This window comes from Cyclopterus lumpus, chromosome 17, assembly GCF_009769545.1.
Source record: "Cyclopterus lumpus isolate fCycLum1 chromosome 17, fCycLum1.pri, whole genome shotgun sequence".
In the NCBI taxonomy this organism is placed as follows: Eukaryota; Metazoa; Chordata; class Actinopteri; order Perciformes; family Cyclopteridae; genus Cyclopterus; species Cyclopterus lumpus.
Window position 1 is genome coordinate 18,917,776 of NC_046982.1, and position 15,135 is coordinate 18,932,910.

Sequence of the window (15,135 nt, forward strand, 5' to 3'; positions counted from 1 at the left end):
ACACTGGGACCTCCACTGACACCCACACCCACAAACACACACACACACACCCACAAACACACACACACAGTCCTGATTCCTCCCAGACGCCGTTACAGCGCTTGTGCCCAAACGATGACTCAAACAAAAGCTCCAGCAGAGCTCAGCGTGTCCCCTGCGCTGCCCCCATGACTCACCACTGATGACTCATGATTTTAAAAACTTGTTGACTGGCGTCAATAAGCTCTGGTCCGGCTCTTCGTAAACCCGCCAACAGCGCTCGGCGCCATGAAAAAGAGGAAATGGCAACAAAAACCTCGTCTGAGGTCCAACTGTTGACTCAATCGGCTGAAGACGGACTCCGTTACAGAAACGTCACATCGTCGGTTTGAATAAAAGTATAAATGTGTCTCGCTCCACTCTGATGAATGAGGCAACAATAGGCGGCGCGCATTAAACAAAACTGTGCACGTGCAAATCATCTGTTTATGAACATCATGTCTCATCTTAGAGAGATAAACTTATCACCTCGTGAAAGAAAGAAAAAGGTTTGACTGACAACTGTACACACTTCATGACATATTCACGAGCGGAGAGAGTTGATCCATTGAATCAGAACATGCTGTCGACGGCCAAAAGAAATGTCCATTTTCTCCATGTTTTTAGTAATAAAATGTTGTATGAATCAGGTTGTAAATGATACGTGAACAAGCCCCACCCTGTAGAAACCTTCAAAATATAGAAAGGAATAAGAGGTTTGGTGGATGCACTGGAGATGTGTGGATCATTTTAACAGATGTTTTTTAATTACAAATTACAAAAATGTTGAAGACACAAGACCCAAATGAACTAATAGATATCACCAGTAACATCATGACTGACATTAAGATGGTTCTTTTATGTATGACAAATTAAATAAAAATAGGGCATTTTCTAACGGTAACTGTTGGTGAATTTAGGAGAAATCTACAGACGCAAACAGACAAAGAAGCAAAAACAAACATTTAATTTCCTGTCTGTTATGGAAGCTAAATGTTGTTTTGCCTGTCGAGTCTCGCCTTAATTTAAAGGCTGCCATTCTCTTCCAATGCTGATCAGATACGAACGATTCGTCGTTGACACGTTGCACTAAATCCCTGGTTTCTTGGCACCGAGCCAGCTTACCTTCCTGGACAGCGGCACTTCTATTGGCACGGGGACGACTTCGGCCAGCAGGCAGCCGTAGAACGCCGTCATGAAGGCAGCGGGGTCGTTGTTTGGGAAGACCAGCGCCACCTGCAGGTCGGAGGGAGACAAGGGAGACCGATGGTGAGTTATGTTGATGCGGTCGGCTGCATCGCAGAGGACGCCTTCACGGATCCCACACCTCTTCCATCTCTGGCCTTGAAATAAATATAATTGTGTATTACTCCATGTCCTTGTTTTTGGGTCCAGCCCCGCACCACTATGACATATATATTGGTTTATATCCAATGGTTTCTATCCAATAGTTTCTATCCAATGGTTTCGATACAATGGTTCCTACACAGTGGTTTCTATCCAATGGTTTCTATCCAATAGTTTCGATACAACGGTTCCTCCACAGTGGTTTCTATCCAGTGGTTTCTATCCAATGGTTTCGATACAATGGTTCCTACACAGTGGTTTCTATCTAGTGGTTTCTATCCAATGGTTTCTATCCAATAGTTTCGATACAACGGTTCCTCCACAGTGGTTTCTATCCAGTGGTTTCTATCCAATGGTTTCGATACAATGGTTCCTACACAGTGGTTTCTATCTAGTGGTTTCTATCCAGTGGTTTCTATCCAATGGTTTCGATACAATGGTTCCTACACAGTGGTTTCTACACAGTGGTTTACATCCAATGGTTTCTATCCAATGGTTTCTATCCAATGGTTTCGATACAACGGTTCCTCCACAGTGGTTTCTACACAGTGGTTTCTATCCAGTGGTTTCTATCCAATGGTTTCGATACAATGGTTTCGATACAATGGTTCCTACACAATGGTTTCTACACAGTGGTTTCTATACAATGGTTTCTATACAATGGTTTCTATACAATGGTTTTAGTACAATGTTTTCTACACAATGGTTACCCCTCATTTTTCGTGCAATGGTCCAGCGACACGTGTACATTCGTTACCAGTCAAAACTACTTGGTCAGGTCCAGGAAAAGGTCTTTGTGTGGGTTCAAATGAACGGAAGTACGCAAGTGAAGTTAGACTTCCTTGTTCAAGATGGCGTGTTCGACATACGGAACTATTTCGTGTGACATTTTTCCGCGTCGCTACAAATGCCGGACGAGACCCGGCCCGAACGCGGTCACTTGAAACACCGACGTCGTCTCTGGGACCGTTTGCAGCGGCCATTTTAAAAAAAAGTTAATGAAGTCAAACAAAACGTCACGCTGCGAGGTTTCCCCAACAAATAGGTTTATATCGCCGCCCCTAAGAACTGGGCCGCGAGCTAATGTCTTATACCCACTAACCAATAGATCTCTAACAGACTATCACAGATCTGGATCTTTATTTTATGTTTTCAACCCAAAACATTCCCACATTAAACACTAACTCTATAAAGTGACGTTAAATGACGTTATCGGGAGTTTATTCAGCTTTGTGGTGGGTTTTTTTGTTGGCAGGAACAGAATTTAAATGTCTGCTGCTCATTCTGTCCATTTCCCTTTGTTCCTCCTGGTTGGTGAATCCTCCCGAGATCACATCTGTGCAGCAGGTTTCTTTCTATCCGCCATCTTTCAACCTCCGGGACACGAAACAGAACAACCAGCGTCCAACATGTTTCTACAACGTCGTCACTCCTGCTCGCCGGCCATATTGGCTCTAGTTTGGCTCCAGTTGCATGCCGTGACGATGAGGGTGAACCCCCTGGCCTAAGTGCTGTTTAATAGCTTCCATACACAGTAGTGGGCTGGATGTGTGTGTGTGTGTGTGTGGAGGGGGGGGGGGGGGGGGGGGGCTTGAAGCTAAGTGCACCTGAGCGCATGAAAGCGGTGTAATGGTGCTTTAACTGGACTAATGTTGACATGAGCAACCCTCATCAGGTTGCGTCTGTATATGATGCCAGAGAGAGTGGAAAGCTGCAGAGCTCCAACGATGTCAAACCGTATAATAAACACTCCGCTAAAGGGGCAGCCTGTTGTTGTGGTTTTCCGGTTCATTGATTTTCACCTGTTTTTTGTTGTTGTTGTTTTGTCTTAATGTCACTTTGACCCCCAAATGTGTTTCTGCTTGTTGACGGCGAGTATTTCATTTACAGACACCTGGTCTGGTGATACATTCCGATGACTAAAAGTATGTTCACACCTTCTAGTAGATCAAAATTCAGACATAAAGAAAAAGGTAATACATTTTGCTTTGCAATACAATATTTATATTCAGAATAACATAAATGCATAAATAGAGTTGTACCTCAAATAACCAGATAGCAATTTCGTGTGCCACTTTTTTCTGTAACGTGTTTACATGGATTATGTCGGTATATTTCATTTAAACTCATAAGGAATATTCTACTTGAATAAAAGAATTAAAACAAACCTGCAAATACCTCAAATTCAAACATTTCTTGGTTCTGAAAGTCACATCCACAAACTTCCCCAGGCTCATTTCTCCGAACCATCTAACTCGTAACAGAGCAGTTTTTCGTATCATTTCTTAGAATAATTAAATCTCGTCAGCCCTCTAAACACTCTCAGTAAAACCCATCCTGAGAGACGTGACACGCCCCTCGTCAAAATAAAAACAACAACACCGTAATTTACTTATTGTAAAACTTCAGTAACGCTGTGAAAAAGACCGGCGTGTACGGTGATTAAAACACACGACGCCCTTCCGGCTGAGAAACGCATACAAATAAATACCCACACACACCCTGGCAGCGCGCCAGCCTCGACTTGGCCTCCGACCGAGAGGGAAATGGAGCTTGAAGTAAAGATGAAAGAGAGACGAGAAGAGACGGAGAACAGAGAGGCTTGTGCTGGTGTCACGTGGCGGCAGGGACCGTGACCGGCGCTTTTCTTTTCCACTTCAGTGCGCTCGTCTGTGCGTGTGACGCGATGATTACAAACGACAGGAAAAGAGACTACACGTGTACATGTTTTAAAACATTGCGCAATTCCCGTGCCACGCCGAGGATTCTTTTTCTGGCAGGTACCCAGAAAATCTTGAGAGTTTTTTTTTTCTTCTTTTTTTTTTAAAACCAGCTGCTCTGATGTTTTAATACGTAAAGGAAAACCAAAGTGACAAAAAGTCTGACTCTTCAAACTCACTCAAATAGAACAAAAAGAAACGACCTCGAGTTCACCTCTGGCGGTACGGAGCCTCGCACATAGTTTGGTTTTTGTTTGCCGCAACACTTTCCACAACGAGGAATTCAACTGATGTTGAGAAATAAATGTGGCTCAGATCAAATTCAAATAACTGGTGTATCTCATTTAAATCCACAAAAAGACGTGGTGCCTGTGGATGATTCAGAATAAAGGCCTTTAAACAGCAGGGATGTCATGTGTCTAGGGCTTTTATTGTGAAAGGTAAGAGTGCAAGAAGCGGATCAGGTCAGCGAAGCCTTTGTCAAGGTTGAAAGGAGTAATAAAGTTTGCCATCTTGGAAGTCACGTGTTGTGTTATCGTTGCGCGAAAGTTCAGAAAACTCAAGCTTTCCCCCCAATATTTTGAGGCTGCGTTAGCGGCAACTTTTAGGAGCCCATTGGTGACGACGACATCTATATTTCATAATCCGTGGTTGCCTATCGAGACCCTTATTCATAAAGAACACATGTCCAAAGAATGCTCCTAAAACCTGAGCAATATTGAAATATCATGTTTGTTTGTTTTTAATCGGAAAACGCTGCATCCGGAATAAGACCTAATTCGGAACGCGCAAACGGAACGCGGTGTTTCCCCACGAACCACGTCGATTTCACTTCGCCATTCAGAGTAACAGTGCACGTGTGAGTGTGCACGTATAGACGGCGTCCCCACGCCACTTACCCGGTCTCCGGGTCTGACGAGCGGCTCCTGCTTGGTTCCCAGTTTGTGCAGCAGGTTGAAGGCCACCTTCACACTCCTGGACCAGAGTTTTCCTGAAGGCAGAGATCGTAAAGGATTACGATTGTGAAAACCACAGAAAGAACAGACACGCGCGCACACGCACACACACACAGGGCCGGACGCAACAAAAAGGATGACCTCACGGTTCCGCCATATGCAAGACATTACATATGAAAGGCATCGATTCCCCTCGCGCGGGGGGGGGGGGGGTGGACCGGTACGGAGACGATCACACAGATTCCCAGAACCAAAACCTCGACTGTGGAGTAATGGGATCCATGTACAGCGAAACTGTACACACACACACACACACACACAGAGACACACACCAGAGGGAGTCATGCAGGCGACGTCAGTATATAATTACAGTGATGAAGGTCTTTTTTGGTGTCTGGACGAATGTTTTCATTCCAGTGCTCACGCTACTTGAGAACCATTGTTTTGTTTTCTTCTAAATAAAAAAAAAAAATACCAGCCCTGTATATAAATACAATATTATCTCATCTCTCCAATCAGTTTCATTGTGCCCGCCAGGCGTAGCCGGCTCTGTTCATTAATGCACTAAAAACTCACGACAATAGAATCAATCAATCTCTTTTTTTCCTTCCCTAAATTGAGACAGGCAGACGCAGATATTATGCATGAGCAATTCCTCATTGTTTTTCATGCTAAATTGGGTTTTTCTGATGTTTGTCAGAGCTAATGAAAAAGGAGCGCTTCTGGTATTCCTCGAGGAAAGAGAGAGAGAGAGAGAGAGAGAGAGAGAGAGAGAGAGGCAGAGCAACACTGACTCAGGTACAGAAGCCTGCAGGTTACCAAGGAGTGTCATTTAAAAAAGGAAGAATTTTCAGGATAAAAGACCACAAAAACAACAACTTGTGTCTATCAGGAGCATAAAGTGGATTTTTTCCCCCTATTTAGACATCAATAGAGAGCCCAGAAAGTAATGAAATCTGCCTGGCAACACCATGATGACAGTTAAGACCCATCAAAATCGTTATAATTGTGATCACTATTGTCTCATAAATGCACCAAAGATAAGTAAAGCGTAAGTGCTGCTTGATGTCCCTATTTCTTATGAATGTTATGTGTTTCGGGGTTGAAGATGCAACACTTCATCAGTCATAGGGGGCACCCTGGAGGTGGCACCCAGACACCCACCCGCTGCGGGAGAGAACCTACATGTTCAACAATCAGAGGAGAAGATTCCCGCGAGCGCGTTGCAAAGCATCTCACCCGCTGAACTGCAAATCAGAGAGCTGCAGATGGAATCAGAGGGTTTCTGTGCAGAGGATGAAATGACTCAACCAACCCATGAAAGCACATCCAGCGCGGCCTTTTATTCTCCGGGGGGCCGAGGAGCCGGAAACTTCACAATCGCCGGTGTTTGATGTAATTGAAAAAAAAGAAAAGAAAAGAGGCTCTTTTTGTTCTGAAGTTAGTCGTTCGCCGCCCGAGAGCAGCGGCTTCTCGCGGGAAAAAAAATTACTCCGAGGACAAAAACGGGTTCTCGCTGAGAGACGGCGGGTCACGCACTGAGCGCCCGTTCGACAAAAGGACGACACGACATCGCTCTCTATTTCAGACATGTTACGCAACGGCTTTCAACTGATGTTTGGTTTTTCTTTCCACGTGAACGTACAGCATTTTTACAAATGGGCTGCATGTCATCCCCTCTCTCTCTCCCCCGTTCCATGTCAATAAAAGCCCCAAAAAATAAGTTGAAAAAAAAGAAAGAAAGTGGTTTCCAGGCTGGCATCAGCTTTTGGATGCCGGGTTGATCTGCGCCTGGAGGAGGAGGAGGAGGAGGAGGAGGAGGAGGAGAACTGCAGGTTCGAGAAGACTTGAAACTAGAGACTGAGACCATAAATCACTTTTCATTTCTCGACAATCGGACTTCTTTTTGCTGCCGCAGGAGTCGCCCCCTGGCGGTCAGGAGAGAGAATGCACGACGCTGCAGTTGAAGTGGAGTGTCGCGACTCCTAAGTGATGTAAAATATGCCAAGAGTTTGTAAAGCAAAGACGATCCTGGAAAGTTCATCGATGGGGGACGAAGTTCTGTGTAAGTTCGAAAACAGGATTTGTTGTTTATAGAAAACACTCCAAAACAGAGAGAATTCGGTATCACAAATCTTTTTTCCAGACAAAACAAGTTTGTCCTTGTCGGCCCGACATCAAAAGGGAAAGACACCGCAGGAATAAAAGATAAAGGAAGATAGAGATTTAGATTCAGCACTGCACACACACACACACACACGGCCTCACCATGGTGTTGTCTCTCTGGTGGCGGACTCCGGAGTGCCGGCTGAAGACATTTCACAGTCTGGTGAGCACATATCATCAGCTCTGCAAGCTCACGCCTTCCTCTCACTCTCTCTCTCTCTCGCGCGCACGCGCACACGCACACGCACACGCACGCACACACGCACACACGCACACACGCACACAACGCCTGTTGGGGGGTGCTCCAGGGACAACGCTGAGTCTGGGTTAATGGCCGTGTGTTCCCGTGTTGTACAACCCGAGGAGGAAAGTACTTTTACGAGTACCGCACCTCCAATACGAGTTTCCACGGTGACGAAGCATTTTTTCTTCTTCTGCCCCTCGACTCTTCGTGCATGTTTTTTTTCAATGAGGTTTTTTTTCCTTGAAAGTGTATTTTTCACACTTTGCTAATGCGCTCCGTCTGGCTTCCATTAGTGGAATTATGCTCACGCAGCAGGTGTTAAACATTGTTTGGTGCTTCAGTTTAAATCGGCTTGTGAGAGCCACCGTATGTGCCGGGAGAAAGAAAAAAAAAAAACTATTTGGGAGAAAAGCCCCGCTGTGTTCTCATCCCACGATGATGAATGATATGAGGTCCCGTGGGCTCTCAGAAAGAAACTCATTTTGCTGTCACGATGAGCAGATTTCTGATCCATAATGTTTTGTGATAGATACTTTATTAGCGAAGAGCACCGTCAAGCCGCTATTGAACGTCTGGTCATTTAAAGAGTTTTAATTACTGAATTCAATCGGTGTAATAAAAAGGTTGAAGAACATGGTTATAATTGTCAAATAAATACAAAATAATGTTGTATTCCAACTGGTATCCAGAAGGTATCGTATCAGCACTACACACATACCACTAATACCCAGCTTTAATCCAAATATTTAAACATTTACTTCTTCAGTTGCCACTGTAATTGCCACTGTAATCCCAAAATGTGGCGTTATGATCATAGTCAGGGAGTTCACAACTGTTGTTGTAGTCCAAAATGTCATCGCTTTTATCAATTTATCGAAAAAATTCCCCCCTGGGGATGAATAAAGTAGTATCTTATCTTATATTATCTTATTTGTGTGAAATTCTCATAATTAGCAAACAAATTCTTAAAAATTTGTGAGTTCATATAAATTTGAAGAAATTCCTTCAAGCCGTTGATGAAAATGGGACGGACACGGACGAACAAGAAAACATAACGTCTCCGTCGCGGCGGCTTAAACAAATGAAGACGTCCACATAACAATGGAGCTGAAACAATAAGAAGTCTGACCCCCCCCTCCCCCCCTGTGTGGTTTTTCTTTTTCCAATCGGCGAGAAGCGAGGCGGCTTCGATTACCGTAGGTGAGCACGTAGAGCGGCTTGCTGTTGGTGTCCATGGTGGTGAGGCAGGGGGCCTTCGGAGAGATGGTGCCCCACCTCTGCAGGGCCGCCTCCAGAGACGGGGGCCAGTTGGTGACCACGCCCAGCTGCTCGCCCCGCGTGGCCACCATCTGGGCGCCCTCCGCCTTGGGCTGGTTGGGGTCCGGCTGCTGGACTGGAGGACAGAGAAGACGAGGGTGAGAACGCTCAAATGTGGGGATGATGCTCGATGTACCGTTACAGAGCTGCTACTACTGTGGTATTTATAGACCACCGCAGCATTTACTCCACGTTTACATTACTGCTGTATCATTGAAAGCAAAATGCCACGTCGACAGCATCTTTGTGAACCAAGCTTTGTCTCATTAAATTAAATCTAAATCTAGATTTAGATTGAATTAAATTAGCCACATGTGACATTAATGCATCGATCATTCTAATCCAGTAATATAAAATGTCTGAAACGGGCCATTCGGCATGATGAGTACTTGTATTTTTGGTACTTTAAGTGTATTTTGATGGCAATACTTTTGCACTTTTGCCTCGAACATGTGACTTTTACTTGTAACATAGTATTTCTCAACTGTATTATCGAGTGTTTATTCCACCCTCCGCCTCCAGCCCACCAACAAAATCCGGTTATATAGTACGAGAAGAAAATAGCTTGGAATATTTAGAAGTTATTACCTTCCAGCAGCTCCTCGAAGTCGTCGACAAAGAACTCCCTCAGCGGCGGCCGCTTGGGTCTCTTCAGAGTGTTGACGAGTTGCTGTATTTTGGCTGAAACTCTGCTGCTGACTGGAACACCTGCAGGTGGCGAACACACACACACACACACACACACACACACACACACACCGTGGATTAAACTCCTAATTGCGCTCTCACAGTGGTGAAGTGGTTGTCGAGCGATGCCACTTCGCCCCCCCCCCGTTCGTAAGTTTAAAAAAAAATCGGCATTAATTAAAGTCTCGCGTTTCTTTTCCGCTCCAGTGAGCAATCAACTGAAACATGACACGAGAGATGAGGAACAAATTGCTCTTTTACATTGAGGCTGATTTCAAACCCAACCGTGGGTTTCGTGGACACGCCTCTGCCTCATTTGGCACCTGAAATGCAAAAAAACGATCGTCTACTCACGTCTGCGTGGATTTAATACGCAATGTCGCCCCACCTCTAAAAACCTGAACGCATTTCAACGTCACGTCAGTGCACCTTTCTGCACTAACATCCCCAATGCATTGTCATTGTTGTTATTTTTTTTATATTGTACACACCTGTTGCTACTCTGTTGTCTTCAATGTCTGTTTATATTTATCTTGTTATTTGTAAATGTACGACGAGAGCGTACGTCTAACCGGAGCACACGTGGCAATAAAGCTGATTCTGAAATGGAGCAGAAATCAGAAGGGGAATAGCATGAAAGAAATATGTATAAATGTTCTTAAATTGTCATAAAAATAAAAGGTTGTATCGTCGTCCATCTACAAACAACACAAATAAACCATAACAAAAGAGACAGAGATGCAACTTTGGTTCCATAGAAATGAAATAAAATAAGAGATTGTAAGGACTCTTTTGCCTTTGTCAATGTTATTCTCCTTATGTTATTAAAAATAAAGTCTGTTTCACTGACACGAATAGAGTGAAATTGATTACAGGCAGTGAGATGCATCCGAACAAAAGAATAAGTGCAGCAAAAAATGAATAAAACAGTGAATCAAAGGTTAAATCCTCAAAAATCCAAATCTCGGAACACAAAAAGGAAAAAGACCCATTGGGACAATAATAATAATAGAAAGATGATGAAATCCTCTCCGTGTTTCGAGAGAGAGCCTCAGCTCTTCCAGCCGAATAAAGCTCCCATCTGTAAACTCTAAACCAATGTGATGGTTCAATGTGCTGGTGCAATGTGCTGGTGGTGCAATGTGCTGGTTCAATGTGCTGCTGCAATGTGCTGGTGGTGCAATGTGCTGGTGCAATGTGCTGGTTCAATGTGCTGGTGGTGCAATGTGCTGGTTCAACGTGCCGGTTCAATGTGCTGGTTCAACGTGCAGGTGCAATGTGCCGGTTCAATGTGCTGGTTCAACGTGCCGGTGCAATGTGCTGGTTCAACATGCCGGTGCAATGTGCTGGTTCAACGTGCCGGTGCAATGTGCTGGTTCAACGTGCCGGTGCAATGTGCTGGTTCAACGTGCCGGTGCAATGTGCTGGTTCAACGTGCCGGTGCAATGTGCTGGTTCAACGTGCCGGTACAATGTGCTGGTTCAACGTGCCAGTGAAATGTGCTAGTTCAATGTGCTGGTTCAACGTGCCGTGCAATGTGCTGGTTCAACGTGCCGGTGCAATGTGTTGGTTCAACGTGCCAGTGAAATGTGCTGGTTCAATGTGCTGGTTCAACGTGCCGTGCAATGTGCTGGTTCAACGTGCCGGTGCAATGTGCTGGTTCAACGTGCCGGTGCAATGTGCTGGTTCAACGTGCCGGTACAATGTGCTGGTTCAACGTGCCAGTGAAATGTGCTGGTTCAACGTGCTGGTTCAACGTGCCGGTACAACGTGCTGGTTCAACGTGCCGTGCAATGTGCTGGTTCAACGTGCCGGTGCAATGTGCTGGTTCAACGTGCCGGTACAATGTGCTGGTTCAACGTGCCAGTGAAATGTGCTGGTTCAATGTGCTGGTTCAACGTGCCGTGCAATGTGCTGGTTCAACGTGCCGGTGCAATGTGCTGGTTCAACGTGCCGGTACAATGTGCTGGTTCAACGTGCCAGTGAAATGTGCTGGTTCAATGTGCTGGTTTAACGTGCCGTGCAATGTGCTGGTTCAACGTGCCGGTGCAATGTGCTGGTTCAACGTGCCAGTGAAATGTGCTGGTTCAACGTGCCGGTGCAATGTGCTGGTTCAACGTGCCGGTGCAATGTGCTGGTTCAACGTGCCGGTGCAATGTGCTGGTTCAACGTGCCGGTGCAATGTGCTGGTTCAACGTGCCGGTGCAATGTGCTGGTTCAACGTGCCGGTGCAATGTGCTGGTTCAACGTGCCGGTACAATGTGCTGGTTCAACGTGCCAGTGAAATGTGCTGGTTCAATGTGCTGGTTCAACGTGCCGTGCAATGTGCTGGTTCAACGTGCCGGTGCAATGTGCTGGTTCAACGTGCTGGTTCAACGTGCCGGTACAATGTGCTGGTTCAACGTGCCGGTACAATGTGCTGGTTCAACGTGCTGGTTCAACGTGCCGTGCAATGTGCTGGTTCAACGTGCCGGTGCAATGTGCTGGTTCAACGTGCCGGTACAATGTGCTGGTTCAACGTGCCAGTGAAATGTGCTGGTTCAATGTGCTGGTTCAACGTGCCGTGCAATGTGCTGGTTCAACGTGCCGGTGCAATGTGCTGGTTCAACGTGCCAGTGAAATGTGCTGGTTCAACGTGCCGGTGCAATGTGCTGGTTCAACGTGCCGGTACAATGTGCTGGTTCAACGTGCCGGTACAATGTGCTGGTTCAACGTGCCAGTGCAATGTGCTGGTTCAACGTGCCAGTGAAATGTGCTGGTTCAATGTGCTGGTTCAACGTGCCGTGCAATGTGCTGGTTCAACGTGCCAGTGAAATGTGCCGGTACAATGTGCTGGTTCAACGTGCTGGTTCAACGTGCCGTGCAATGTGCTGGTTCAACGTGCCGGTGCAATGTGCTGGTTCAACGTGCCGGTACAATGTGCTGGTTCAACGTGCCAGTGAAATGTGCTGGTTCAATGTGCTGGTTCAACGTGCCGTGCAATGTGCTGGTTCAACGTGCCGGTGCAATGTGCTGGTTCAACGTGCCAGTGAAATGTGCTGGTTCAACGTGCCGGTGCAATGTGCTGGTTCAACGTGCCGGTACAATGTGCTGGTTCAACGTGCCGGTACAATGTGCTGGTTCAACGTGCCAGTGCAATGTGCTGGTTCAACGTGCCAGTGAAATGTGCTGGTTCAATGTGCTGGTTCAACGTGCCGTGCAATGTGCTGGTTCAACGTGCCGGTACAATGTGCTGGTTCAACGTGCCAGTGAAATGTGCTGGTTCAACGTGCCGGTGCAATGTGCTGGTTCAACGTGCCGGTACAATGTGCTGGTTCAACGTGCCAGTGAAATGTGCTGGTTCAACGTGCCGGTGCAATGTGCTGGTTCAACGTGCCAGTGAAATGTGCTGGTTCAACGTGCCGGTGCAATGTGCTGGTTCGAATAAAGGTTCATTTGAATTGAGAAAGTTTGGATGCTCTGATTTATTTATTGTTCAGACACAGAATAATATAATGAGTAATAATATGAGTTTTAAGGCATGACAAAGGTCACCCTGGAAGACGCCGCATGAATATTGGTCTTCTTTTCCGTTATTGGCATAAAAAAACTCACCGTCTCCGGTCTCCATCAGCTCGGCGTTGCCGTACTTGGGCGTCGGCCTCTGGGCGGCGGTGCCGGCGCCCGGGGCTCTCTCCACCTGGATCCCGTCGGCGGTGTTGTTGGTGTAGCCGGTGACGTCCGGAGGGGCGGAGTGGTTCTCTGGGATGTGAGAAAACAAGAAGAGGGGGAGGGGGGGGGGATTCTGGTTAGTTCCTACACATCCAAGACACAATAAACAACTTTTGCATCCTCCTGAAATGGCATTCGGCACGACCAGTTAAAGCAGAAGATGAAGCACTAAAAGGGGTTGAAGTGTCAGCTCGGACACTTCAACCAGTTACGGTGTTTTTTTAAAGTGCTTAAAGAAATTGAGGTTTCGGTTGAACCGTTTGTTGAATAAATGCCGTTTGAAAGTTGAGATGTTGAAGTTGCCTCTTGAGCCGTGAGTCAAAGAGAGAATCATGAGAATCTTCTCGTTGGGAAAGTTTAAGACAAACTCTGTAACTAAAGCGACTAAATTAAAGTGCAACCTTCCGGATGAAGTTATTTATCCTCAGACTCGTACATAACGAATGCTTCTCTCTCACAGACGCATCTATAAAAAGTATTTATTCCAGGCAACTGCTAAATTGAAACCTGCAGCTTAGACACACTGCGAAGGATTTCGCACAAGGATATTAAAAAAGATCCTCGCTGCAGGAAATAAGGTTCGAGCCTCGGCCGCAAATATACAAAGAAAACGTCACTCCACGACTCCATTTCCATGCACGGCCGCGGCGTAACGTCCGTTTCTCCACCGCCGTTTTGTGCTACATGCAGATTGTGTGTCGGCCTATCTGGTGTTTCAAAGCTCTCACCATGCCTCTAAAAAAATATATATTATTTTTCACATTTACCTCCGTCAAGGGGGCTCGGGCTGCTGTTCCACAGACATCAAACGGTGTTTACTGTTTTTGGCCCCGAGGAATCTTCACTTTGAGCGGTCGGAGCATGAAATGATGCGCGGAGAGAAAGACGCGCGCTGAATATGAAGAAGGGATGCGCCAACGTTGGTGCAGCCTGTTGTGAAGTTTACCGTCACTTTAAATCCAGACGGAGTTATCAATCGATTCGCTGATCTTGTATTCCCACGTTGTGGGATTTCGATGCTCTCCGTGTGTGGTCTGCCGTGGTAAAGTTACGTCGTTGAGGGCTTTGGATATGGAGAAACTCTCTGTAAATGCAGCTTAATCGATCCCTGGAGGTCAGAGGTCGTGTCGAGATGTAGCACGACAACCACGGCGCTAACGAGGCTTGACATCGTCTTCAAATCGGAAGGTATATGAGAAGTGGACGTGAGTGCTTTTATTTTGAAGGGCTGCTCGTGTACACAAAGAGAATTAAATTCATACTTTCGCCATTCGGTACATGTTTTCATCCAATTACTTTTTTGTTTTTTCCTAATTACAAAAAAGAAGGGATTGGGGAAGTGTGTGTGTGTGTGTGTGAGGGGAGGGGAGGGGGGGGGGGGGGGGGGGGGGGGGGTATAATCCAGTCAAGTACACCAACTATCACCTCAATGCTAAAACGTATAAATAAAAAGAACCACTCTTTGACAGTGTCAACAACAACGAAAACTCTAAGAGGCGTCGTAAAAGTCGCCTTTATGTGAGATTTGAACAGGTGAACCACGTAAAGAGGCCACGGCCGTGTGTTCCCAAAGCAATGGGCCAAACAGCCTCCACTCGTCTGGTTTCAGGGATTTGCTCCCATCAAAACACAAAAATCCGTGTCCACGTACTTTGGGAATGTACTCTAATACTCTTTAATATCCGCTTTGTTTTTTATCTCCACTCGGACAAATTAAACATGAATTAAACATGTTCGGTTTTCAAACGTCCAGCGACGGAACGAAGATGTCGTTCTCTTAATATTTCATCATCGCTTGTTGGATTGCACACTTATGCACAATACTTCCTTTGTGCAGTATATTGTTGTTCAATCAGCTTTCAGGGGGAGAAACAAACCTGAATAGATATCACAATGAAAATTCCCCAGTTTTTGTTGAAATATGCAAATGAGGCACTAATTTATTAAATATTTGCTAATTGTCATACAT

The 15,135-nt window shown here is 45.8% G+C and overlaps 1 protein-coding gene across 6 annotated transcripts in view; it reads right to left on the bottom strand.

Annotated features, from left to right (window-relative positions):
- LOC117746586 (disco-interacting protein 2 homolog C) overlaps positions 1-15,135 on the bottom strand; it is a 134,450-nt gene that overhangs the window by 30,000 nt on the left and 89,315 nt on the right. For all 6 annotated transcript variants that reach the window (XM_034555821.1, XM_034555819.1, XM_034555817.1 and 3 more), the window contains 5 exons: positions 13,050-13,196; positions 9,357-9,476; positions 8,647-8,844; positions 4,985-5,076; positions 1,144-1,254 (listed from right to left, as the gene is read on the bottom strand). In XM_034555821.1, coding sequence (XP_034411712.1) covers positions 1,144-1,254; positions 4,985-5,076; positions 8,647-8,844; positions 9,357-9,476; positions 13,050-13,196 — 668 coding nt within the window. The remainder of the gene's footprint in view (positions 1-1,143; positions 1,255-4,984; positions 5,077-8,646; positions 8,845-9,356; positions 9,477-13,049; positions 13,197-15,135) is intronic.